The sequence below is a fragment of the Crocuta crocuta genome, unplaced genomic scaffold, assembly GCF_008692635.1.
Source record: "Crocuta crocuta isolate KB4526 unplaced genomic scaffold, BGI_CrCroc_1.0 scaffold102, whole genome shotgun sequence".
Taxonomy (NCBI): Eukaryota; Metazoa; Chordata; class Mammalia; order Carnivora; family Hyaenidae; genus Crocuta; species Crocuta crocuta.
In genome coordinates this window covers 11,716,630-11,744,605 of record NW_027530019.1, presented here as the reverse complement: position 1 = coordinate 11,744,605, position 27,976 = coordinate 11,716,630, and the positions used below count along the sequence as shown (strand labels likewise).

The following is a 27,976-nucleotide window of genomic DNA, read 5'->3' as shown; positions in this document are numbered from 1 at the left end:
CTGACAACGTTCTAGCATCTTGTTACCATGCAAAAACTATCATCTTGTTTTCAGAAATAATATCTACCCCTTCTGTCCCCAGCACACACTCAAAGTCACTTGCTAATCACGTGGCTATTCTTTAGTGTGGATTGGGGTATCTCCTGGCTAACGTCCTTTTCTCTTCTGTTGTTACTGATGAGGAGAGGCTGACTCTTGATATCTTGGTAAGGTGACTTACACCCCATCCTATGCCTTTTGTAGGTTATTTTTTCTCTGAAGACCAAATCTTAGCTATCTAAGGAGCCTGCTAGATATGTCTAGCAGTTATTTCTAAATACTTGCTGCAAAGTTTCAATGGTATATCATGAAATAAGGACAATGTAGTAAAGTTTTCATGTATCTAAATGTATTAAAAATAAAAGACTTATTATGAGCTGTTCTCTCTAGATTTTTTGTCTTAAAGTATCCACTATTTTAAGAACAAATGGTAATAGGTGGGATACTTTGTAAGATAAAAATGTGGTCACCTTAATGATGGCCAACTAAATTTTTGTTTTAAGAGTTTATTTATTTTGAGAGAGCATGTACCTGCACTTGTGCTCGCGACCAGGGGACAGGCAGAAACAGGGTAGTTTGGAGCTCCATGGCACTGACAGTAGAGAGCCTGATATGGGGCTTGATATCATGAACTGTGACCTGAGCGAAAACCAAGGGTTTGAAGCTTAGCTGGGTGAGCCACCCACACTCCCCAACTAAATCTTTTTTGAAGGGATATTTACTGACCTGTAATGTCCCAGTAGTCTAGGAGCTGCTCTGTTGACCATAGATCATTTCCATGAAGCATTACGGTCTTTGATGAAGAGTAAGCATGGGTTCCTTCATGCACATTTTCAGACAGTTTTTCAGTGAATTTTTCTGCTATAGGCTTCCTTAATTTTGCCTGATTCCAGCCTTGAAGTTTACTTGCTGTCTTCCAGTCTTCTTTGGCCAGTAGTTCTCCTTTCTGTTTTTATAAGTACTCATGTGTATTTTAAATCTCTGTGCAGCACTAAGCTTAGTTAGGTAAATTTCTTCTTGTTTTTCCTTTTATGCTTTCTCAGAGAAGATGTTTCTTTTAAGGGGTTAGTAGTACATAGACAACTTTTATTGTTTATATTTCTTTTAGACCTATTCTTTTTTATTTTGTAATTCATCTCAAACTAGCTTCTTTTTTTTTTTTTTTAAGTTTATTTTGAGAAAGAGCATGTATGCATGCATGAGGAGTTGGGGAGGGGAAGAGAGAAATGGGGAGAGAGAATCTCAAGCAGGCTGTATACTGTCAGTGCAGAGCCCAGCTTGGAGTTAGAGCCCACTGACCCTGAGATCATAATCTGAGCCGAAATCAAAAGTTGAAAGCTTAGCTGACTGAGCCACTCAGGTGCCCTTGAAACTAGTTTCTTAAACTTCAATTTTTGAGAGGGGGAAAAAGAGAGCACAAGCAGGAGAGAGGCAGAGAGAAAGGGAGACAGAGGATCCAAAATGGCCACTGTGCTGATGGCAGAGAGCCTGATGTAGGGCCTGAACTGCAAGATCTTGGAGGTTAAGAAAAGTTTCCTGAGGAGGTGACCTAGTTTAGGCATGAAGAAGGGTGATGGGTGAATAGCAATTAGGTTTGAGGCATCTGGGAAGATCTTAGCAGAGGGTAAGGAACATGAATAGGTGGTCTTGAGATAAGACGCAGCAAGGGGAAATGGCATTTCTTTTTTTTTCTTTTCAATTAAAAAAAGTTTATTTTTGAGAGAGAGTGTGAGTTGGGCAGGGACAGAAAGAGAGGGAGACACAGAATCGGAAGACAGGCTTCAGGCTCTGAGCTAGCTGTCAGCACAGAACCCGTGTGGGGCTTGAACCCACAAACCATGAGATCATGCATGACCTGAGCTGAAGTGAGTGGTTTAACCAACTGAGCCACCCAGGTGCCCTGGGGAAATGGCATTTCTTAATGAAGCTGAGCCAAATTCAGATGGTTAACCAACTGAGCCACCTAGGCACTTCACTGAGGTATTCTTTTATTCTGAAGATATTTACTGTTTTTTTTTCTTGTAGATGAGTATATGCAGATTGCAGTCCTCATTACAATTTGTTGCTTTTATTACCAGATGGTAAATTATAGAATCATAATATTTCTAACATTGCAAAGAATTTGTTTGCCTTTGTTGGTTTTCTGAGTAATACTCACTTGAACGTCATTCAGGCAAAAAAAACAGTCAATAAGTAATTAGACTTGCCTAGGAAAATATTCTTATTTCCAAGTATCTGTCAAAAATATGTATCCATTTCTCTAAGGAGAAATAATGTGATAAGAGTCAGTGGTATGAGTTTTGTTGTTGTTATTATTTTGGTACTAATTTTTTCTAATTAACAGCTGTGCCCCTTTGGAAAACATTGATCAAAGCAGAATGCTTGTTTGCGTATATAACATGAGTATGATTAAATGTATTGTGATCCTGTTTTCCAGACCCTAAATTGTTGGACATTAAATCATTATTTGGTACTTCCACAGAAAACTGGGGCCCATGGTTTCATATTCATTCATTCAACAGATGTTATATGTTCGCTCTGTTTCAGGCATTGTGTTGTGCACTGGGATAGAGTTGATTTAACTTAATTAATTTAATTTAATTAATGTGGGCAAGACATTAATCAGTACATAGTTTTAAAAATAATTAGATTTGTGGTAGGTGCTAAAAGAAATAGAGGGTACTGTGAAAGCATTTTACAGGGAGACCTCATCTGATCTTGGACGTTAAGAAAAGGTTTTTTGGGGGCGCCTGGGTGGCTTAGTCGGTTAAGCGTCCGACTTTCGCTTAGGTCATGATCTCGCGGTTCGTGGGTTCGAGCCCCACGTCGGGCTGTGTGCTGACTGCCAGCTCAGAGCCTGGAGCCTGTTTCAGAGTCTGTGTCTCCCTCTCTCTCTGACCCTCCCCTGCTCACGCTGTCTCTCTCTCCTAGAAATAAATAAAAATATTTAAAAAAAAAAAAAAAGAAAAGGTTTTTTGAGGAGGTGACCTAGCTTAGGTATGAAGGGGGGTGAATAGCAGTTAGGTTTGAAGCATCTGGGAAGATCTTAGTAGAGGGTGAGGAACGTGATAATGTGGGCTTAAGATATGAGGCAGCAAGGGGAAATGGCATTTCTTAATGAATATTGATAACATCCTGTCACATTTCTATTCTCTTTTACATCCTTACCTTTCTCAACATTTTCTAGAACATGTTTTTCATCACATTACTATGCTGGTTAAGAAAGTTTTAAAGCTCTTCATTCAGTAGATTGTTAGTTCCTTGAAGGCAGGATTAAAAAATTTTTTTTTAATTTTTATTTTTGAGAGAGAGACAGAGTATGAGTGGGGGAGGAGCAGAGAGAGAGCAAGACACAGGATCTAAAGCAGGCTCCAGGCTCTGAGCTGTCAGCCCAGAGCCCAATGTGGGGCTCGAAGTCATGAAATGTGAGATCATAACCTGAGCTGAAGTTGGACACTTACTTGACTGAGCCACTTAGGTCCCCCACTTTTTGCCTCTTATAATTCCTTAGTCCTAAAGATTTCAGATATTGGAGCTTATCACATTTTGCCCCTAGATAGGAGTTGGTTTTAGTTGCAATACTAAATGGTAGGCAAGGATGGGGTTGTGTGTAAGCTAGTATGATTCCCTCTTTTTTCCCCCCTTTTGCCTACTACACAGGTTTATTGCTAGTGAAGGAACTTTTTTGTAAAAAGTCGTTTTTAAAAATTAGTATGTATGTAGCTGGTTTTTATGGTGTTTTGGGGTATATGTGATGATTATTTTGTCTATAAAGACTTAAGGTGCTCAAGACTGAAGATTTTAGTCATTTTGAGAGAAGTATGTCACTAGTAGATACTGGAACTGAGTAAGTTGGATCTGAATAGATTGGATAAGGAATAAACTTTATTATTATTATCTTTAAACATTTATTTATTTTGAGGGAGAGAGAGAGAGTGTGAGCAGGGGAGGGGCAAAGAGAGAGGGAGACACAGAATCTGAAGCAGGCTCCAGGCTCTGAGCTGTCAGCGTTGAGCCCGATGCAGGGCTCGAATGCACCAACTGTGAGATCATGACCTGAGCTCAAGGTGGATGCTTAACGAACCGAGCCACCCAGGTACCCGTATAGTTTCTTAAGTGGATTCTATTAAGTTGTGCCAACTCTTCAGAGTTCTAGTGTAGACATCTGAACAGTGCATAAAGTATTCCTTTCCCTTTTCCTCAGCATATACAAGGCATTAAAATATTTGAATAGGAAAAATGCATATAAGTGGAATAGGGCCTATGTGTTTATAGAGCATCTTGGATCAAGTTTGTGTTTATATTCCATGCATTCTCTGTCCCCACCTCCCTTAATATTTAGTAAAATATCATTGAAAGCTCAACTAAGGGAAACCAAGGGAAAAGTTTTTGTATTAGGCTGGATGAACAAGGGTGAGCTGTGATAACTGAAATGAATTTCTTTAAATTAAAAAAATATTTTAGAGAGAGAGCACTGGAGCAGAGCAGAGGGAGGGAGAGAGAATCTCAAGCAAGCTCTGTACTGTAAATGCAGAGGCTGCCTCAAGGCTGGATTTCATGAACCATGAGATCAATGACCTGAACCAAGAAAGAATTGGAACGCTTAACCTAGTGAGCCACCCAGGTGCCTGAAATGATAGAATTCTAATAGCAAGGTTAAACTCTGGAGCGTCAGCTTTAGCAGTTACTTAGCTTGGTGCTCTAAAAACTTGGGTTATATAGAAGTGCCCTTTAAAGGAAGAAGTTCTTTTTTGTTGTTTTTAAGTTTGTTTATTTTGAGAGAGCTCCAGTGAGGGAGGGGCAGAGAGAGCAGGAAAGAGAGTGAATCTCAAGCAGGCTCTGCACTGCCAGTACAGAGGCAGATGTGGGGCTCATTCCTATGAACCATGAGATCATGTGCTGAGCCAAAACCAAGAGTCGGGTGCTTAACCAACTGAGCCATCCAAGTACTGCAAAGGAAGTTCTTATATATATATATATATCCAAAGAATACAACCAAGGACCCAAGGTTGAGAAACACTGCATTAAAAGTTGAGTTTAGCCATTTAAGAGGGTACTTGAAAAAGCAAAGAAGTGGTTACTTCGTACTCGCATGTTAAATAAAAAATGGGTCATTGAAATGATATGGCAGTATCATTTTTAGACTAAATAAAAACATAAGAAATTGTTTTTTTAAAAAACTGTATTCATTTATTTTGAGAGAAAGAGTGTGTGTGCTCATGAGCAGGGAAGGAGCAGGGGTCGGGGCAGAGAGAGAATCCCAAATAAGCTCCTTTCTAAAGTGAATCGTGAGATCATGACTTGAGCCAAAATCAAGAGTCGGACAGTTAGCCAGCTGAGTTCCCCCATTCTTTTCCTTTTATTTGAGAATGTGTGAGCATAAGCAGGCACACATAAACAGGGGAGGGCAGAGATGAAAGAGAACTCCAAGCAGTCTCAATGCTCAGTGTGGACCCTGACATGGGGCTTGATCCTACAACGTTGGGATCATGACCTGCACCGAGGTCAAGAGTTGGTTGCTTAACAGACTGAGCCACCCAGGTACCTCTCAGATTCTTGGTAGTACATTTCTAGACCTTTACAGGGTAGGCAGACCCTACTTTGAAAAACTATGGGTAGTTTGTCTTTTCTACTAGGAGATCCAATGCTGAGTCTTCACAATATGATAGTGGTTTTAAAAGATCCGGCATTTCATAATGTTTGCTTGTTGCAGGAAGAAAGAAAATCTCCGCTTTCCGTGTCTTCCAGGGTGTCCTCTAAAATTCTCCAATGAGAGATACCACTTATGTTAACTTGTCTGTTTCGGGATGTAACTACCACTGGGTGTGGTTGTTAACCAGGAATCAGTAATTTACATCTTAGAATCAGATGCTTTAAGGCTAAGTCAATATATTTTATTTCTGCCTTTAATTTTGTATGAGGAAACCTAACACACTTGAGAGGAAGGCATTCTTGGAAGAGGTGGTAAACTCTGAGAAGGCAGGGAAAGGTTTTTGGGGTCAGGGAAGAGGAGTAAGATGTCAAAGAAACTGGCACTTTTCAGTTTTGTCTGGGATCTTGCGTATTATTCATTTGTTGTGCTCTTGTTGACAATGCCTGAGTGGGGGTTTCAGAGGAAGTTCAGAAGCCCGTAATCTTTAGCCTACACATTTTCCAGTCCATACTAATTCCAGCAGTTTCTTCCCATGGTGTGGCAGAGGGAGTGTGAAGAGAAAAAGACCCTTCTTCATAATATGTCTGGAGTCCAGCTCTGATCAGTCCTGTTGGGATATGCCTCTTCTCCTTGGCTCTTTTCTTTCAACTCCCTCATTTTTTTTTCATAGTATTTTGTGTTGTCATCTAGCAATTAATAAATTCTAAGTACTTGCTAATTCTTCTAAAAGTGAAAGAATACAGTTTGGAAACATGGACCACAATTTCTGCTCTTACCACGGACTTCTATTTTGCCTCTTCTCTCTCACTTTAAACAACTCTCCCTTTTTACTTGAGTGTTAGCAGCTCAGAAGAGTGGCTGATAAAGGGTAGGGAATAAGAAATAATTTTTGATGTTTGGTTGGGAGAAATCCTGTTCCTTAATTTGTTCAGCAACTGCCTGACATATTAAGCAGTTTTCCCTTTGCACTTCATACCTTAAGTATCTTGAACAACAAAAACTGAAAACACAGGATCAAGGCATGAAAGCTTAGATAATACTCTGTGATGCAAAATTCTTGTTTCCACGTTTTACTGTTTTATTAGGACATCTTTCATATTTATATCAGGCAAGTTAGTGGCAACTCTTCTTCCTTTCCCATTTGGTAGTGGAATTTTCGGTCTCCTTCCTACTCTCCTAGTGTTCTTTCGAAGATGGTGCAGACGACACCCGTCTCAGTCTTTTCTTCAAGGTTTCCCGACGGTCTGGCGCTATCCAAACCTACAGCACACTAGAGAGGAAGATCGAGGATTTTGATGAGTTCGGGAAGCCCCCCGGGGCTGTGGAGTCAGATGTGGGTGGGGCTGGGTGCGGCAGGGGCGGGGCAGCCGAGGAGCCCGAGGGAAACCGTGGAGGGCACTTTTGAGAAAGCCCGCGGGTAAAGGTTTCACGGTTTTCACGAAGCCTTCGTGTGCGAGGCTGAGGTAATTGGGGTGCCTTCTTCCTCCCTCGCCTTTCTTGATTCTGGAAGCTTCATTAGGCTTTTATCGGTTTCTGGGACCCGGAAAACCAGCAGCTTGAGCTCCAGGGGCGGGTCCCAAGGGTCTTGTCGCTGCTTCGGGGCCGTTTGGCCTCCTGGTGTTGGGGGAGGGGCGAGGGAGGTGCTGCTCGCGCCTCCTTTTGCGCTTGCGCGGTGGACTCTGAGCGGGTAGGAGCGCGTGCGCGGTGACGTGGACGTCCGGTGCGCGCGCAGGCTCTTCAGCTGGAGCGGACACACGGTGTGCGAACCGAACAGAATAACCCGCCCCCAGCGGGATGTGAAGGACTCCGGGTGAGGCCGGCCACGCCCCGTACGGTAACTCTCGGGGCTGGGTGGAGGGCGTCTCTTTAGTATTGGCCCGATTGGAGTTTTTCGAGAGTTTGAAGCGCTTGTGGATTTGAACAGCGTGAGAAGCGTTCCTCTGTGCGATCTTCGCACGCCCCAGCCAGGCCGGGCCTTGCGCGGGGCGCCTTTGGCGCGCGCCTGTGGCCCCCTGAGCGAGGCTGCGCATGTCACCTCGCGCGCGTCCCCGGCCTCACTTCCGCGTCGCGCAGCGAACTCACTGGTAACATCGACGCCAGAGAGAGCGGCCACGAGGCGGGCGGGGTGAGAAGCGCCCTTGGCGCGGCCCTGCCCTCGCGTGCGTGGGGTGCCGCACCGCATGGTACGCTCCGCGTGATGACTTTCGGCGCGGCGCTTTAGGTCGAGAGCTCTGCTTGTGCGCTTTGCATTTTAGAGCTCAGGTCTCGGGGTTCAGAAAGTCTGAGGGAAATGGTGCTGACGTCGCTTATTAAGGAGCTGTGTGCAGCTTTTTGACACCTGTGTAAACGTCTCTTTTAGCTTGTAATTTCCGGACAAGTTGTTCGAGGCAGGACCGCGCGAGTTTAGTAAGGAAGGCGAGGAAGTGAACCGTACGGGAGTGGGAACTTGGTAAACAAAGACCGGTGGCTAGTAAGTGCAGAAATGAGGGCGGGGAAAACAGGTGGGAAGAACAGGTGTTATTTTCTTTTTTCCTCCGTGGGCAGTCTTTGATGAGTTCTCTGTTTATAAGGTTTCCCGCGTCAGTTAAATTGTCGAGTATGTCTCTGCCCTCTGGTAGGTGGGTCAAATAAGCCTATTTGAGCACCAGTAACCAAAGTTGAGGGGTATGTGCCAAGAGTATGGAGAAGTTAGAGATCATTTCATACCGTATTGAGAGTGGAAATGGTAATGTCTTCTGTGAAGATTTTTGCTTTGCGTTTGGAACCCTGGGGAGGGCGCAAGAAGGGGGGACGAGGAAGGTCTTAAAGGAGGGGTGACTGATGGCAGAACAACGTGAGTGACTACACCTTTTTCTGAGGGAAGACCACTCTCCCAGGGTTCGCCTCGCCGAAGCAGACACATGGATGAAGAGAACTCTCGAGCCCACCCGCGCGCCACCGGTGGGTGTTGTAAAGCTTCTCAGGCTTCTGCGGTGTAATCCCTGGCAAATACTGCCTGTTCTGCCTCTTCTTTTTGGGCACGACGCCGCAGCTAGGCTGCAGGGAAAGTGCCTGGAGGCGGCGAGACGACTGCTGGGAAGGGGGCTGGCCCGAGAGGGCCGGGTGGCTGGTTCTGTAGTCTCCACGGTAACAGAATGCGACTAGATCCCGCGGAGCGTTCCGCAGGTTCCGGCCGGCGGCACGTGATCTGTCGGGACTCTTCTCCGGAAGAGCTTTCCTTGCGGCATTTTTTCACGTGGTTGTCGGCCAGCTGCCCTCTGCAGTTAAAAAGCGGTGATTGTGGGCCCTTGATAGTCGACGGCGACTGCTCTTCCTGGGGACTGGCAGGAGGCCTTTTCACTTACAAGGGTATGGGGTTAGTGTTGGTGTTTCTTCCAGATAGTTGTGTTTCCAGCGGTTATGTGGGTAGAGTGGGTTGAGTTCAGCTAACAGAAAACACATGCTTAGGACTTGAGGAAATTCAGTGCCCTGGGTACTCAAACAGGGTAGCTGTTTGATTCCTGTCCTTTTCTGCCGTGAAAGTTCTTCAAATTCTGCTTATGCGACTGCTAGGAGCTGAGAGCTTGTTAACCCGGAGTTGTTAAAGGGCCATCCTAGGAATAGAAAACGCTCCTGTAGTTAGCATTAACTAATGGTATTTGGGGAGAGAAGAAAAGGGGAGTACTCTCTTCGGTAAATGCAGTTCTTGCCTTAAAACCTAAAGCATTTCAGTTAGTATTTTGCGCTTTACAGGACTGTGGTAATGATAAAATGCCCAGGATGTTGTCTGGTCTGGAGTAAGTTCTTCCTAAAGAGATAGCAAGTATCACTTATTTAACTATTAAAATCAGCCTAATGGTTAAGAATTGGTGGTTGGCTATTTTACTGTTTTTGCCACCATTTGCTGTCGTGTTTTTAAAGTAATGGTGTTTTGATTGGGTGTTATTTTGGTGGGGAGAGTGGGGTGGAGCATGGAGCAGTACATGAATCATTGAATTAGGTAACTACTTAATGAACTAACTAGTGTATTTTGTAAGTTGCAGGAGGGTCATGGCTTTAGTAGTTAAACATTTCCCCAAGAGGTCACTGGTGAAGACATTTAGAGTAGGGACTCTGAAATTGTAACAGTTTATTTATGGCACTTGCCACATTACTTACCTGAAAACAACATTCTCTCTGAAAGCGCCAGCCTGGCGCGCCGTGTGTGTATGTGTATGTATGTATTCTGATGGGACTTGTTCAGAATGTTAGAGTATTTGCCATCCACAACTAAACTTACTTCCTTGCCTTGTTATCATTTTATTGTGTAGATAAATGCTTGATATTGAAAAGCTGAACTGAATTTTTTTTTGTAATTGTGGTCTTCCTTAAAGCTTTTAGAGAGCCAAATATAAGGTATTTAAAAAACTTGCTGGCAAGAGATTTATTTCTGCATGAGTTACCTAAACCTTTGTAAAGTAAATTTGATTTTTTCAGTTGGTTAAAGCCTTAGACTTTAGAGTGTTAAGTATGTGTCTGAAGTAGCTGAATATATTGAATTGACTGCCCTTTGATTATAAGATCCTGTATAGTATCCCAGAAGTGTAGGCATGCTTATATTGAAATCTGTGCTTAAAGATTGTTATGGAGGGGCACCTGGGTGGCCCAGCTAGTTAGATGTCCATGCTCTTGGTCTGGTCTCAGATCTTGATCTTAAGAGTCTTGAGTTCAAGCCCGGCATTGGATTCCTCCCTGGGCATGAAACCTACCTAGGGGGGAAAAAAGATTGGTATGGACTAAGAACTAAATTCCTTGCTCCCATATCAGTAGCAGTGTATAGCAAAAGATCCAGAGATTGTTTTGGTCATAAATTAGGTCTCTGGTTTTTTTATGCATTTTGATTAACCATGGGATGGTTTGATTGGAAGGTTTTTTCCCCCTACAGACAACTTAGACAAATTGTTATGTCTAGAAATTATTTTTCCTGTCTTCATATATACTTTTACCTTAAAAAATTATATTATCTGTGCACAGAGTTGAAATAGGGCAGACTGACTTTTCTGCACTTAATTTTTTTAGGCAAAAGGAGAAATTTGAAATGTGTAAATATGAAATTAGCATAAAATTTACTTCAGTGCATTCTGTAACACTAAATGGAATTTCTGTCAGTTGAATCTTTGGCATTTTCATGGATTTTTAAGAGTGGTTTCTGAAGCATTGGTTAAAACTTCTTTGCCCTAGTTTTACCTATAATGAACTGAAAACCAAGATTCTAATATTATAGAAGATAATGTTTAAGAAATTCTGAACCCTTTTTAATGTATTCATAGGTTTGGAATATCTAAAAAAATTTTCTGGTAGTTCTTTGCCACCTTGTATTAAGTAAATATACTTAATAAGAATGTTTTACATAATTGCTCACAAAAATGGTGGTTTGTGAAAAAAAGCTTTGAACTTTATCAGCTATATATAGGATTTTGCAGTTTGAATTATATGTTTTTCTGAATTTTCTAAGCTCTATTTTTTAATGTTTATTTAGAGAGAGAGTGCTCGAACGCGAGTTGGGGAGAGAGAGAGAATCCTATGCAGGCTCCACATTGTCAGTGCCCGGAGCCCAATGTGGGGCTTGAACTCATGAACCATGAGATAGATCACGACCTGAGCTTAAATAAAATCGGTTGCTTAACCAAGTAGTCCACCCAGGTGCCCCTCAGCTTTACTATTTTTATAGTGCCCTTATTTTTTACTTCTAAGTCTATTTTAATTTTGCTTTATCAATCTCTGATAGATGTTGCCTAAACTTACTAGTTTTAGGAAACCACTGAGCTTAATTGCCTTAAGCCTGAGGCAACTTTTGAAAAGAATCACCCTAAATTTTCTGTCTTAAAAATAAGCTCCAAATCAGTGAAGATAGTGTTTTTTCATCTTTCCTGGGTATTAGTGCTTTAGTGTAAGGAAGTGGGATTCTATTTTTATATCTAGCCATAATAGGAAACAATAGCCAACCTTTTTGAAGTCTTGACTTTTAAAATATCTATTATCCTCAGGCTAATGGTGAATATTTTAAGTTTTTTGGTCATGTGGCCAGTTCTCTAAAAAGAGGTAAAGTTCAGATCATATGATTTTGCTGCTTGTCTGTAGCTCTGAGGAAAGATAAAATTAGACTTTTTAATTAAAATCAGTAGCACCAATAAAAGGCCGATTTGATTAAAATTGCTGACCCACATATGAAGGAGTAGTGATGTAGCATCTTTCTTATTGGTGTAAATGCTAATTAGAGATAACTTTATATCTTGTAGAATATTTAGGTAATTTAGCACATCAGTTGAATTTAACAATAACAACCTGCGATTTCTTTATAACTTTTTATTGAGATATAAATCACATAAAAAAATTCACCATTTGAAAGGGTACGCTTCACAGGTTTTAGTTCCTGAACATTTCTATCACGCCCAAAAGAAACCCCATATCCATTAGCAGTTGTCCCAGCTCTCTCTCTCCTTCCCCTCGCAACCACTAATTTAGTTTTTAGCTCTGCAGACTTGCTTATTTTAGACATTACATACAAATGAAATCATACAATATATGTGGGATTTTATTTTGTTTTTTTAATGTTTATTTATTTATTTAGTAATAATAGACACAGAATCTGAAGCAGGCTCCAGGCTCTGAGCTGTCAGTGCAGAGCTCAATGTGGGGCCTGAACCCATGAGCTGTGAGATCATGAGCTGAAGTTGGACACTTAACCAACTGACCCCGTTATAAGTGGACTTTTAAAAATGAACTAATTTTAACTTTTTCAAATATATTGTATGTTCACAAGGTAAAAAATTTACTGAGTGTTACAGTATGTATTTTCCCATCCACCTCGTTTTCCCTTGATATGTATAGCCAGCACTACTAGTTCCTTTCCTATCTTTACAAATAGTATGTATGTGTCAAGCAAATATGTACATACTCTACTTTCTTTAGCTTTTTGTTTTTAACTTTATCAAGAGGTGTAACATAATCCATAACTCTCGGAACATTTTGCCTGTAATATCTTGTAGAGTATGAGTGCATAACATTTACACATTCTCTTTTTAATTTTAGGTTTGTTTATTTTTAAAGTTCATTTATTTTGAGAGAAGAGTGAGCATGCACGCACGGGGGAAAGGGGGAAAGAGAGAGAGGGAGAGAGAAAATCCCAAACAGGCTCCAAACTGTCAGCTCACAGCTTGATGTAGGGCCACAACTCCCAAAACGAGAGATCATGACCTGAGCTGATGTTAGACACTTAACTGAGTGAGCCATCTAGATGACCTTATATACTCTTTTTTTTTAAAATAAAAAAAATTGATTTACTTTTCAGAGAGAGAGAGAGAGAGACAGACAGACAGACAGTGTGAGTAGGGGAGGGTCAGAGAGAGAGAGGGAGACACAATCTGAAGCAGGCTCCAGACACTGAGCTAGCTGTCAGCACAGAGCCCGACGACACAGGGCTCGAACCCACAAACCATGAGATCATGACCTGAGCTGAAGTTGGACGCTTAACTGACTGAGCCACCCAGGCACGCCTGTATTCTCTTTTTTAGCTTCAGAATATTCCACTTTGTCAGTGTACCACCGTTTATTTAACCAGTCTCTCTTGATGGATTCTCCCCCGCCCCAAAGGCTTTTGTTGTTCTACATGGAAATACAGGGAGTAATCTCGTATCTATCATTTATCATGGGTATGTTTGTGTGCATGTGTGTGCATTTAACATAAGGTCTTAGAAGAACTGAAGTTTCATAGGATATATGCATTTGTACTTTTGATATTTTCTTTTTTTAAAAAAATATGTATTTATTTTTGACAGAGAGAGAGAGGTCATGGGGGGAGGGGGGCTACCTAGGATCCGAAGCAGGCTTCATGCTGGCAGCAGAGAGCCTGATGTAGGGCTTGAACTCACGAACTGTGAGATCATGACCTGAGCTGAAGTCGACGCCTAACTGACTGAGCCACCCTGTACTTTTGATATTTTCATGTTGCCCTCTATCATAGAGAGTCTATTGCCTTACAGTCTCATCATCTGGTTAGATGAGAATTCTGGTTGATTTATACCCTTTCCAACACCTTTACTGAATTTTGACTTTTGCTGGTGTGATATGGGGTAAAAAAGTGTCAAGATGGTTTTAATTACGCATTATCTCTTATTTAAATGTTACGTTTTCATAGCTATTTGCTTTTCTTTTGTACACTTTTTGATATAGTATGGTACTGTGTTTTTTCTCTTTTTATGATTATTTTAGCTTTTCTCTAGTTTTACTGTAATAGGGCAGTATGTAATACATATACAAAATGTATTGATCGTTTACATTATGGTAAGCCTTCCATCAACAGTGGTTTATTAGTAATTAAGTTTTTGTGGAGTCAAAAGTCAAAACACAGGTTTTCTTTTGTTTTTTTAAATGTTTTTATTTTTGAGAGAAAGAGCGTGTGTGCAAGCTGGGGAGGGGCAGAGAAAGGGGGGGCGTACAGAGGATCCGAAGCAGGCCCCGCACTGACTGCAGAGAGCCTGATCTGGGGCCTGAACCCACAAACTTTGAGATCATGATCTGTGCTTAAGTCGGATGCTTAACTGACTGAGCCACCCTGGTACTCCTGCATGGGTTTTCACCTGTGCATGCAACGAAGTGAGGTCAGGTGGACCCTGAGTTGTTCAAGGGTCAGCTGTAATTAGATTAAAATGAATTTTAAAAAGGTAAATAATTCAAAGTGAATATCATTACATTGAGAGAAAGGCAGAAGCAAAGTCTTCAAAGAGTTTAGGAATATATTTTGGGGATAGCATAATCATTGTTGTATTTTTAACTAAATATAAACGTTTACTTGATTAAAGGGTTTTGTTTTTGTTTTGCTTTTTTTGTAGGCTGGATAGTCCACTCTAACTATGTGGTGACTACAATTACCTTACTACTGAGTTTCCCACTGGAATCATGGAGGAGAAACAGCAGATTATATTGGCTAATCAAGATGGTGGAACAGTGGCAGGAGCAGCACCTACCTTCTTTGTCATCCTAAAACAGCCAGGAAATGGAAAAACTGATCAAGGAATTTTAGTAACTAATCGGGATGCCTGTGCTTTGGCTAGCAGTGTATCATCACCAGGAAAATCTAAAGGGAAGATTTGCCTTCCAGCTGATTGTACTGTGGGAGGAATCACTGTCACTTTGGATAACAACAGTATGTGGAATGAATTCTATCATCGAAGCACAGAGATGATTCTGACCAAGCAGGGAAGACGCATGTTTCCATACTGTCGTTACTGGATAACAGGTTTAGATTCAAATATGAAGTATATCCTTGTTATGGATATATCTCCTGTGGATAATCATCGTTATAAATGGAATGGTCGCTGGTGGGAACCAAGTGGGAAGGCTGAGCCCCATGTTTTGGGGAGGGTTTTTATTCATCCAGAATCTCCTTCCACAGGTCATTATTGGATGCATCAACCAGTATCTTTCTATAAACTGAAACTTACCAACAATACACTGGACCAAGAAGGGCATATCATCTTGCACTCTATGCATCGCTACCTGCCAAGACTTCATTTGGTGCCTGCAGAAAAGGCTACTGAAGTGATACAATTAAATGGTCCTGGTGTCCACACTTTTACCTTCCCACAGACTGAATTCTTTGCAGTAACAGCTTATCAGAACATTCAGATTACCCAGTTGAAAATAGATTACAATCCATTTGCTAAAGGCTTCAGGGATGATGGGCTGAATAGTAAGCCCCAGAGAGATGGAAAACAAAAGAACAGCTCTGACCAGGAAGGTAGTAGTGTTCCCAGTTCTCCTGGTCAGCGGGTCCGTCTTACGGAAGGTGAGGGCTCAGACCTACAGCTAACTGAATCAGATCCTTTATCAAGGGGTCATGAAACATCAGGCAAGGGTTTGGAGAAGGCTTCTCTTAATATAAAACGAGACTTTCTTGGCTTCATGGATATTGATTCAGCACTTGGTGAAGTTCCTCAGTTGAAACAAGAGGTTACTGAAAGGTAGGTTAACAGCTTTTCTATTCTTAAAGATAAAAGGAAGATTTTGGATTTAACATTGGTTATGTGGACTGCTGACTTCAGATCAATATCATTTATTGAAATCAGTAAGTGTAAGCCACTATAAAATATACCACAGTTTTTACATGATGTGAACTGACAGGTAATTTTTTTGGAATGAATATCAGTTGGGTTCAGGATTTAGAATTATAGGCAAATTAGCGGTGTTTGAGAATGGGGACCTTTTGCTCATTTAGATTTCGAGTTTTAGAATTTTTAGGTTTAGAATTTTATTAATCGTTCATGACTGTTCTTTGGTAATACCTATAGAGAGAACTCTTGATTAATTAGGGAAGGGAAAAGAAAAGACCTCCAAATCATAAATAAAACTTGTCCAAATGAGGCACAGAAAGGATTCAGAGTAAACTTATTTACATTTATTTAAGAGTTTACTGCCCTGTAGACAGCTAATATCCACAGGTTAACTGAAAATAAGGTTTGTTAAAATAGCATGATATACTGTTGTCTTTTTCATTTGAACTTGCATTATTTATTTATTTTTTAAAGTTTATTTTGAGAGAGAGTGAGTACGGGGGGAGGGGGGAGCAGAGAAAGAGGAAGAATCTCAAGCAGGCTCTGTATTCTCAGTGCAAAGCCCAATGTGGGGCTTGAACGCACAAAACTGTGAGATTATGACCTGAGCTGAAGTTGAGTCAGATGCTGAACCGACTGAACCACCTACGTGCTCCTGAAGTTACATTATTTATTACTATTTTTTAAATCAAATACTTCATTTTTTTAGAGCAGTTTCTGGTTTACAGCAAAATTGAGAGGAAGGTGTAGCCATTTCCCCTACATCCAGTGCTGCCACACATGCATTGTGTCCCCTGCTATTCACATCCAGCACAAGAATAATACGTTTGTTACGGTTTATAAACCACATTGACACATAATCACCAGGAGTCCATAGATTACATTAGGGTTGGTTTTTGTTTCACTTTCTGTGAGTTTGGACAAATGTGTAATGATGTGTATTCAACATTACAGTATATAATATAATAATATTACTATATTACTATATAAGTATGTAATATATATTATAATATAATAATATAATATATAATATAATGCTATATTCTAAAAGTTTTTTGTTAATCTTTTGGATTTTCTACATAGATGATCATATCATTTGAGAACAAAGGCAGTTTTATTTCTTTTTTTAATGTTTATTTAAATAATTTTTGAGAGAGAGAGTGGGAGCCAGGGAGGGTCCAAGATAGAGGGAAACAGAATCCAAAGCAGGCTCCAGGCTCTGAGCTGTCAGCACGGAGCCTGATATGGGCTCAGTCCTGAGCCGAAGTTGGATGTTTAACTGACTGAGCCACCCAGATGCCCCTAGGCAGTTTTCTTTCTTTCTCTCTAGCCAATCTATATTCCTTTTATTTCCTTTTCTTGTTTTATTGTACTAGGTAGGATTTCCAATATGATGTTGAAGACAGATGTGAGAAAAGGTATCCTTGGCTTGTTCCTGATCTTGGGAACATTTCTAGTTTCTCTTCTTTTGTAGGATATTAGCTTTAATTAAGTGTTTCACACATATTCTTAAGTTGAGGAAATTTCCTTCTATTTTTAGTTTACTGAGAGTTTTTATCATAAATGGGTGGTAGAGTTTGTCAGATGCTTTTTTTCAATTTTACTGATATGGTCATGTGATTTTTTTCCTTTTAAGTCCATTGTGATGGATTACATTAATTGATTTTCTTTTTTTTCTTAAAAATTTTTAATGTTTGTTTATTTTTGAGAGAGAGAGTGAGCAGGGAAGGGGCAGAGAGAGATGGAGACATAGAATCCGAAGCACGCTCCAGCCTCTGAGCTGTCAGCACAGAGCCTGACGATGCGGGGCTCAAACTCATGGACCGTGAGATCATGATCCGAGCCGAAATCAGAGGCCTTAACCAACTAAGCCACTCAAGCGCCCCTACAACAATTGATGTTCAAATGTTGCATCAGCCTTGGGTACTTGGGTAATTCTTTTATATGTTACTGGATTCAGTTTGCTATTTTATTAAAGATTTTTTCAACTCTGTTCGTGAGAGATGATCTGTCATTTTCTTATAATGTCTTTGTCTGGTTTTGGTATTAGGGTAATGCTGGCCTCATAGACTGAGTTAGGAAGTATTCTCTCTACTTATTATCTTCTTACAGAGCTTTTAGAGAGTTGATGTAATTGCTTCCTTAGTTGGGAAAATTCACAAGTGAACCCATCTGGGCCTGGTGCTTTCTGTTTTGAAAGGTTATTGTTGATTCAGTTTCTTTAATAGATCTAGATCTGTTCTTGTGTGAGTTTTGGCATATTGTTGGTTTTTTTTTCCTTCCCAAGGAATTGGTCCATTTCATCTAGTTTGTCAAATTTGTGGTCAGAGTATTCCTTTATTATTTTCTTGATGTCCATGGGATCTATAGTGATATTATACCCTCTGATATATTATCACATTATATATTTCCGATTATAGTAATTTGTGTCCTCTTTTTATATTTTCTTCTTTGCCTGGCTAAGGGCTTACTGATTTTATTGATCTTTTTAAAGTAGCAGTTTTTGGGTATTTCTCTTCTCACAGGTCAGTTAGGCTCTGATAAAAACCCAATAGATTAGGCTCTGGTTAACTAGTTTCTCTAGAGGTCAGGCCTCATTGTTAGGAACAGAGTGCTTCCCCTTACACCGCGGGGTTTCTTTTTTTTCTTTTTTTTTTTTTAATTTTTTTTTTATTTCTAGGAGAGAGAGAGAGACAGCGTGAGCAGGGGAGGGTCAGAGAGAGAGGGAGTCACAGACCCTGAAACAGGCTCCAGGCTCTGAGCTGGCAGTCAGCACAGAGCCCGATGCGGGGCTCGAACCCATGAACCGTGAGATCATGACCCAAGCGAAAGTGGGACGCTTAACCGACTAAGCCACCCAGGCGCCCTGGGGTTTCTTTTTTTCATGAGAGGATGTTTACTGTGAGAACCTGTTCTAGCTCCTGGAGGTAAAAATCATAAAAATGTGGGAGCCCTTCTGTGACTGAGTTCCACTGGGGTTTTTAACTTTTCATATTTGTTCACACTGAGCCTCTAGCAATTTGTCAGTTACATTCAGGTTTTTCTATCCTTGGGCTGATTCCCAGAATGGTTTTTGTCAGTCTCTGTTCTACTAAAGCCATGACCCTCTGTGTTCACCTGTCTGTCTCAGTAGTTTGCCATTGTGTCTTCATCTTTCTGTGGATCCAAGAAGAGTTGATTTTTCAGTCTGTTTAGCGTTTTACTTGTTTAGGACATAGTGGCGACTTCCAAGTTTCCTAACATGTGGAACTAGAAACCAGAAACTTGCCTTATTCGGAATGTTGGAGCACAAGGTCTGCAGAAATAAATCCCAGCTCAGTACTTTTCCTTTACCTTCCCTTTTTCCCCGAATACATACATACCCAGCTAACAATTACTGTTCTTTGAGTTTGGAATCCCCATGCTCATGAGTTCCCATTGACTTGTTTATGGACAAGTCAGTGTTTGCTTTTCTTTTTCTTTTTAATAAAAAAATTTTTTAAAAAATATTTATTTTTGAGAGAGAGAGACAGAGACAGAGCATGAGCAGGGAGGGGCAGAGAGAGGGGGAAACACAGAATCTGAAGCAGGCTCCAGGCTCTGAGCTGTCAGCACAGAGCCCGATGTTGGGCTTGAACTCACAAACTGCAAGATCATGACCTGAGCTGAAGTCGGATGCTTAACCGAGTGAGCCACCCAGGCACCCCAGTGCTTTGCTTTTTCTAAGGGTGGTTGTTAGAGTGAATGTTACTCAAGCAATTTACAGGGTTTTTTCCTTTTTCTTTTTCTTCTTTCTAAATGTTTGTTTATTTTTGAGAGAGAGAGACAGAGCACGAATGGGTAGGGGCAGAGAGAGAGGGAGACACAGAATCCAAAGCAGGTGCCAGGCTCTGAGCTGTCAGCTCAGGCCCTGACGTGGGGCTCGAACCCATGAGCTGCGAGATCATGACCTGAGCTGAAGTCAGGTGCTTAACACATAACCTACTGAGCCATCCCGGTGTCCCCCCTTCCTTTTTAAAAAATGTTTATTTTTGATAGAGGCAGAGAGACAGAACATGAGTGTGCGAGGGGCAGAGAGAGAGAGAAGGAGACACAGAATCTGAAGCCAGTCCAGGCTCTGAGCTGTCAGCATGGAGCCTGATGTGAGGCTTGAACTCATGAACCATGAGATCATGACTTGAGCCGAAGTCGATGCGTAAGTGACTGAGCCACCCAGGTGCCCCAAGCTTTGTTTTTTTTTTTCTATCGAGGGAAAGTTCTTTTCAGTTTTGCTTATCACAGTGATAGTGGTATTTTTTATAGTTGTAACTAGTGGATGCTGTCTATAATAACTGATTTTCCAGCTGCAGTGTAACCATCATAATTATCCGACACAATTAAAAATGAATTTGAACAGTTTGCCCTTTTTATTTAGGTAAAAATTTTTTATAGTTCATTTTTATTTATTTTCTTAGAAGGAGAGAGAGAATATTAAGTAGGCTCCATTCAGCACAGAAACCATTGTGGGGCTTGATCTCATGAATGTGAGATCATCACTTCAGCTGGAATCCAGAGTCAAGAGTTGAATGCTTAACCAGCTGAGCCACCCATGTGCTCCTAATTACTGTAATTTTTGTGGTATGCTTTGAAAGAGAGAAGTGTGTTTCCCATCTTTGTTCTCCCCCCCATTGTTTTGATCATTTGAGATGTCTTGAAATGTATGAATTTTAGTATCACTTTTTCTACTTCTACAGAAAAGACCATTGTGTTTTTGATAACGATTACACCACATCTGTATGTTGCTTTGGCTGGTGTTGTTATCTTAGCAGTGTTATGTTTTCCATTCCATGGACATGGGATATCTTTCCATTTGGATCTTTTTTTTTTTTAACGTTTGTTTATTTCTGAAAGGCGGGGGAGGGGCAGAGAGAGACTGAGACACAGAATCCGAAGAAGGCTCCAGACTCTAAGCTGTCAGCACAGGGTTCAGTGCATGGCTTGAACCCATGAACTGTAAAATCAAGACCTGTGCAGAAAGTCTGATACTTAACCAATGGAGCCACACAGGCGCGCCCCTGCATTTGGGTCTTTAACTTGTTTCAGCAGTACTGTATAGTTTTCAGTGTAAAAGTCTTTGTCTCCTTGGTTAAGTATATTTGTATTTTATTCTTTCTTTTTTTTTTTTTTTTTTAATTTTTTTGAGAAAGAGAGCGAGCGAGCGCAGGGGATGGGCATAGAGAGGGCCACAGAGGATCCGAAGCAGGCTCTGTGCTGACTACTGACAACAGAGAGACTGATGCAGGGCTGGAACTCACTGAACTGCCAACTGAGCCACCCAGGTGCCCCTGTATTTTATTCTTTTTGATTCTCTCCCAAATAGAATGGTTTTCTTAAATTTCCTTTTTAAAAGGAAATTCCTGTGTTTTATGTTGTGTATTGCACAGTATAAAAATATAGCGCATTCTTAGATGTTGATTTTTGTATCTTTTGCTTTGCTGATTTTGTTTATTGTTTTTCTTGCTATATGTGTATTCTTTAGAGTTTTCCACATACCAGATCATGTTATCTATGAATTGAGATAGCTTTAGTTCTTTTCCAATTTGAATGTATATTATTTAATCTCTTTCTTGCCTAATTGCTGTAGCTAGAACTTCTAGTACTCTATTTAGAAGTGGTGAAAGTGGGTGCATTGTGGTTTTAATTTGCATTTTTCTAAGTTGGTAAAGTTGATCATCTTTTTATATACTTATCATTGGGATTCTTCAGGTGATCATATATGTGAGGGTCTTTTCTTGGACACCATTTTCCGCCTTTGATTAGTTTGTCTACCCTTTGGCAAAACCCATGTTGTTTTAATTGTATAGCTTTGTAATGGTAATTGCCCACCTAGGGTCCTACCCTACTCCACCTTTTAAAAAAATTAGTCATTGTCGGTTCTTACCTACTTTGATGTATTTATTATTCTTTTTATTGTAGACTGTTTATTACTTACAAATGTTGGAATGCTTTCCCCTCCAGTTTTCCCTTTGTCAGACTTTTAATTTTTAAAAAAAAATTTTTTTAATGTTTTATTTGTTTCTGAGAGAGAGAGAGGAGAGAGAGAGACAGCGTGAGCAGGGGACAGTCAGAGAGAGAGGGAGACACAGAATCTGAAGACAGGCTCCAGGCTCTGAGCTGGGTGTCAGCACAGAGCCTGACACGGAGCTCGAACCCACGAACCGTTAGATCATGACCTGAGCCGAAGTCGGACACTTAACTGACTGAGCCACCCAGGCACCCCCAGACTTTTGGTTTATTTTATTTATTAAAAAAATTTTTTTAAGTTTATTTATTTGAGAGACAGAGAGAGACAGAGCACGAGCTCGGGAGGGGCAGAGAGAGAGGGAGACACAGAATCAGAAACAGGCTCCAGGCTCTGAGCGTTCGGCACAGAGTCCGACGTGGGGCTGGAACCCACGGATGCAAGATAATGACCTGAGCTGAAGTCGGATGCTTAACGCACTGAGCCACCGAGGCCCCCCCAGACTTTTAATTCTTTAAAGTAATTGGATACTGTTACTTCTCTGTTTACTTCTTCGGTCTACTCATTGCCTTAAAATAAAAGAAAATATTAAGTATAAGTAGTACTGTTTTGTTTCAGTCCCAACTGTTACAGTCTGCAGTTTAGTTTTGACATTAACAATTGAGCTAGTGTTAGTTCCCACAAGTTTGAAGGCATGGTCCCCTAGAAGACTGCCCCTACTTCAGACAGCAGCTTCAAGTGGGGTCTCAACTCCAGGCTACTTGGACTTAACAATTGGCTACAAATTCAGAGGTTCTCATGAACACCCTTAGGTTTACTAATTCCCTAGAGTAACTCAGTAGGACTCTTGAAAGGACTGTATGACAGCAGTTTATACTAAAGGATGCAGATTAGAATCATTCTTATGAAGAGATTAGAGGGTGAGGTCTGAAAGGTCTCAAATGTAGAGCCTCCATGCCCTCTCCCCAGGAGACCTGTAGGGTGTGTTACCCTCCTGGCATATTGATGTGTTCACCAATTAGGAAACTCCATTGGGTTTTGGTGTCTACTTTCTGTTAAGGTTTCAAGTAGCTGTGACTAATTAAATCATTGGCCAGGTGATTGAACTTAATCTCCAGCGCCCTTCCCCTCCCTGCAGATCAGGCTGCTTTGTAGTCCCAATCTTCTAATCACAGTGTTGGTCTTTCTAGTGACCAGCCCGCATCATGAGGCTACTTAGGATTTCTCTGTTGAGTTACCTCATTAGCGTAATCTTAGGTGTGGGCTCATGAATGATAAAGACACTTTTTTATTACTTCTTTTTTTTTTTTTCAACAGAAAGAATAGAGCACACACACCCATGCATGGGGGAAGGCAGAGGGAGAGGGAGAGAGAAAGAATCTTAAATAGGCTCCAAGCCCAGGGAGTCTGATGTGGGATTGGGGCTCCATCCCTGGACTGCGAGATCATGACCTGAATGGAAATCAAGCTGAAAGGTTAATAACCCAGCTGAGCCACTTAGGCTTCCCTAGCAAAGACACTTCTAACACTTAGGAATTTCCAAGGGTTTTATAGAAACTCTGCTAGGAACACTGGATGAAGACCAGACAAGTTCCTCATTGTATGATGAGTCTATACACATAAGTAAAAAAACTTTTTTTAGTGTTTTTATTTCTGAGAGAGAGAGAGAGACAGCATGAGTAGGGGACAGTCAGAGAGAGGGGGAGATACAGAATATGAAACAGGTTCCAGGCTCTGAGCTGGCTGTCAGCACAGAGCCCGAAGCGGTGCTTGAACCCACGAACCATGAGATCATGACCTGAGCCGAAGTCGGACGCTTAACCTACTGAGCCACCCAGGCGCCCCTAAAAAGCTTAAATAAAACCACATGGTTAAAAATACACTCTCCTGCTTCATTCCTCTTCACCCCCTACAGTTCTTCCTAAAGGAAATTTGTTTTTTCACTTACAGTCATTTCTAGTGATATTTGTCTCTGTCTAAATCATATGCAGTGCCAACTAATTATCATATTTACATGTTATCCAATTCTTTCAGTTGTTACTTTTCCCTTGTCACTATAGTTGTCACAAAAATAACCATTTTTAATGTTGCATTATAAATTTTCTATATTGTTTAGCCAAATAGTATACCATAAACGCATTTTCTTGTATAATTTTGTTTTTTAGTAATTGTTCTGTTTTATCTTTTCCTTAGTTTTCTGTATGCCTAGTGGTAATTTTTTACAAATTCTTCAGTTAAACTTTAAATTTCTCATTTACTTAGACACACAAATACTTTCATCTAATTAAAGTAAAATGTTTTTGTCTCCTGAATACTATCTTCAGTTGCTCTTATCTTCCTTTGCCAGTCTGAACTGGTTGTTATCCAAGACTGTGTAAAGCTTTGGGGTTTCTCTTTGCTGTCATTCTGCTGACTCTACATTTAACATTGTTTTCTGTAGGTCCTCCTGTTCCCTGTATCTTAAGCTGTCGGTATTGCTTTGCATTTTCTTTTTTTTTGGTCAAGTACATCTTTTCCTTTCCTTAGAATGTATGGGACATAGAACTTTAGAATATTTAAATAAAATCACTTCTGATGGAAATAGTAGCCCTCTTTCAACTTGGTTTACTTTTTTCAACCCTTAGTTTTCTCTTGCATGGTGAAAAATAACTTTGTTATGCCCTCCTGCATTATAAATTTATTTGGTTGGGTACAGAGTTCTTTGCTTGCAAACGTGTCCTCATGTTCCAGTTACCTGTTCTAGTTAGTAAGTTCTGTGCCAAGTGTAGGTCTTGAACTAACAACCGCAAGATCAAAAATCTCATACTCCAGGGACTGAGCCTGCCAGCCCCTCCCTCTCCACCTTGAGGAGTTTGATGTATTTTTGCTTCCTGGTCCTTTAAAGCTCTTGACATCTTTTGTTGATCCTTCATACTACGAAATTTCACAGTGATGAGCTTTGGTGTGGTTCTCATTGTTGTGTTGTGTATTTTAAAATCAAATTCATGTTCTTTAGTTGTGGGAACATATTTAGTATTACTGTAAATTTTCCATCTGCTTAAGGTTTTCTGTTGGATGTTCGGTCTCCTGGATTATTTTATATATTCTTTTTTCCCTGTTATTATCTTTTTGCTCTACTTTATATTAGGTTTCCTTGATTTAATTTCTGAATTACTGAGGTTTTTATTGGAGCCATCAGATTTTTATTTAAAAAAATTTTTTTAAACATTTCTATTTTTAAAATTTTACTATTTTATAAAGAAAATTTTTAAGTTTATTTTTGAGAGAGGGGCAGAGTGAGTGGGGGAGGTGTAGAGAGAGGGACACAGAATCTGAAGCAGGCTCCAGACTCTGAGCTGTTAGTAAAGAGCTGGACTTGGGACTCAGATTCAGGAACCTCAATATTGTGACCTGAGCCAAAGTTGAACACTTAACCATCTGAGCCACCCAGGAGCCCCTGATTGGTTTTTTAAAGCTTATTTATTTATTTTGAGAGAGAGAGAGAGAGAATATGAATCCCAAGCAGGCTCCCCACTGTCAGCACAGTGCCTCATGCGGGGTTGAACTCAAGAACTGTAGGATCATGACGGTTCTTGATCCTGAGCTGAAATCAAGAGTCAGTTGCATAACCTAGTGAATGCAAGAGCCCTAGATTTCAATTTCTTTCTTTTTTTTTTTAAGTTTATTTTGAGAGAAACAGTGTGAGTGGGAGAGGGGCAGAGAGGTGGGGTGGAGAGAGAGAATCCCAAGCAGGCTCTGCACTGCCAGCGCAGAGCCCCGTGCGGGGCTTGAACCCAGGAAGCCATGAGATCATGACCTAAGCCAAAACCAAGAGTGGGATGTTTAACCAGCTGAGTCACCCAGGCACCCCGACCTAGATTTCAGTTTCTAAGAGCTCTTTGTTTTCTTTTGCATTCTCCATTTCCTTTTATCAGTGGATTTCTTTTTTCTGTTAATCTAATCATCAGTTTCATGGAAGGCATTATGTTATGGTTTCTTCTTAGGTGCATTGGTAGTACCTGTACGTGTTTTTATAATGGCATTTATTAAGTTAAGTAACATTATGTTGTCTTCTATACTGGTCTGTAAATTTCTTGAATGTAGTGACTGTGCTTTATTTATTTTGGTAATAATCCCTGTGCTTAAGAAAATACAATGGCATGTTGTAGGTGCTCAGTAAATTTTGACTGAATTTTATCTATAGTACTTGAAGCTTTTTAAATGTGTTTCAGAGTGATGGGTACATGTCCTGTTTGTTTGTTGCATTGATTACGTGCTATTAAAAAAATAATCCTTTAAATTGTGCCAATTGTTGGTTCTGCTTATATTCTTGCTTAAATAATCTTTCACCTAATTTATTTGGATAGAGGCTTCTTAGAAGTATGAAATTTCAGGGTTCTTTGCAAAATCCTCTCTCCCAAGACGAATTTTCATGCATTATGCATAAAGTTTTTATTAGAAGATAAGGAGAGGTCTTTTCTGAGAACCTTTCTTACTGAACAAGATAATTTCTCAGGAAAATGTGAAAGCAATTACTACAGTAACAGCCAACATCTAGCTTCATGAAGTTCTCAAGTACTGAAAACAAAATTCAGGTCGTGTGACTAAGTGAAAAGAAAGTACAGATTTTTTTTTTTTTTAAACATCATGGAAGTTATCTTGAAATGTGAAAATAATGAGAACTTTGACTAAATGTGAATCCTCAATTGATAGAGAATGGCATTTCTCTGTGAATTTATTTAAAAACTGACCTAATAAGGAAAGGAAAAAGAAGGCTTGTCCTGCCTAACCTTTTAAAAAAGATGAAAGAAACTGGATTGCAAACTTACAGATTTATTAAAAAAGCCTTGAGTTGTCTCTTAAAATGGGTGGATTTTATTTCTTGTGTTTTTGATGTTAGCCATTCTGATAGGTGTGAGGTGATAACTGTATGGTTTTGATTTGCATTTCCGTGATGATTTGTGATGTTGAACATTTTTTCTTGTGTCTGTTGGCCCTGTGTATGTTTTCTTTGGAAAATGTCAGTTCCTGTTCCCTGCCCACTTTTAATTGGATTATTTATTTATTTTTTAATGTTGACCTGTAGAAGTTCTTTATATATTTTGGGTATTAACCCCTAAGTGGGTATATTGTTTGGCACATATTTTCTCCCATTCTGTAGGCTATCTTTTTATTTCGTTGATGATTTCCTTTGTTGTGCAAAAGTTCTTTATCTTGGTGTAGTTCCCGTAGTTTAATTTTGCTTTTGTTTCCCTTACCAAAGGAGATATATTAGAAAAATGTTTCTGGAGCTGATGTCAAAGAGATAACTGCCTGTGTTTGTTTTCTTCTAGCAATTTTATGGTTTCAGGTTTCACATTTAGGTCTTTATTTTGAATTTATTTTTGTGTATGGTGTAAGAAGTTGTTTTGAGGAATAAGAGTTGGTGAGGATGCGGAGAAAAAGGATCCCTTGTGCACTGTTGATGGGAATGTAATATGGTGCAGCCACTGTGGAAAACAGTATGGAGTTTGTTAAAAAAAAAAAAAAATCATATGATCCTGGAATCTTAATGGATTTAAGCCCTCCCCCTCCCCATGAAAACACTAATTTGAAGAGATAGGTGCTATCCCCTATGTTTATTGCAGCATTACTTAACAAATAGCTAAGGTATAGAAGCAACTCAAGTGTCCATTCATAAATGAATGGATATGGATAAAGAAGATGTAAATATATACAATGGAATATTATTCAGCCATAAAAAAGAATGAAATTGTGCCATTTGCAATAACATGGATGGATCTAGAAGATATAAAGCTAAGTGAAGTAAATCAGAGAAAGACAAATATCGTATGATTTCACTCAAAAGTGGAATTTAAGAAAGAAAATTTAAGAAAAGAAAGTAGAAAAAAACAGACTCAAATATAGAGAACAAACTGAAGGTTGCCATGGAGAGGTTGGTAGAGGGATGGGTAAAATAGGTGAAGATTTGAAAAAAGGTATGGATTTTGTTACATAATATATTAATAAAGCTGTTAAAAAATAGGAAAAGAAAAAGCTATTTTTCACCATTTAAGTGAAAATTTTGCAAGGAAGAAGTTCTAGCTTTCAATTTCAAGTCTAATCTTTCTTGGATAAGTTTTTGTGCATGGTGTAGGGTCAAGGCTCATATTTTTCCATGCATATATTTAGGTGCCACCATCATTTATTTGAAAAGACTTCCCCCTTTATTAATTTTTTTCCATTATTAATTTTTATTAAAACTTTTTTTTGTGG

General features: G+C 40.0%; 1 protein-coding gene across 12 annotated transcripts in view; it reads left to right on the top strand.

Moving 5' to 3' along the window:
• MGA (MAX dimerization protein MGA) overlaps nt 1-27,976 on the top strand; it is a 165,031-nt gene that overhangs the window by 58,486 nt on the left and 78,569 nt on the right. For 4 of the 12 annotated variants that reach the window (XM_077764624.1, XM_077764626.1, XM_077764623.1 and 1 more), the window contains exons 1-2: nt 7,425-7,526; nt 14,542-15,672. In XM_077764624.1, coding sequence (XP_077620750.1) covers nt 14,609-15,672 — 1,064 coding nt within the window. In that variant the 5' untranslated portion in view covers nt 7,425-7,526; nt 14,542-14,608. Of the gene's footprint in view, nt 1-7,424; nt 7,527-7,811; nt 7,876-14,541; nt 15,673-27,976 lie in introns of those variants that run through there. The other 8 variants (XM_077764620.1, XM_077764617.1, XM_077764619.1 and 5 more) reach the window with 5 other exon arrangements.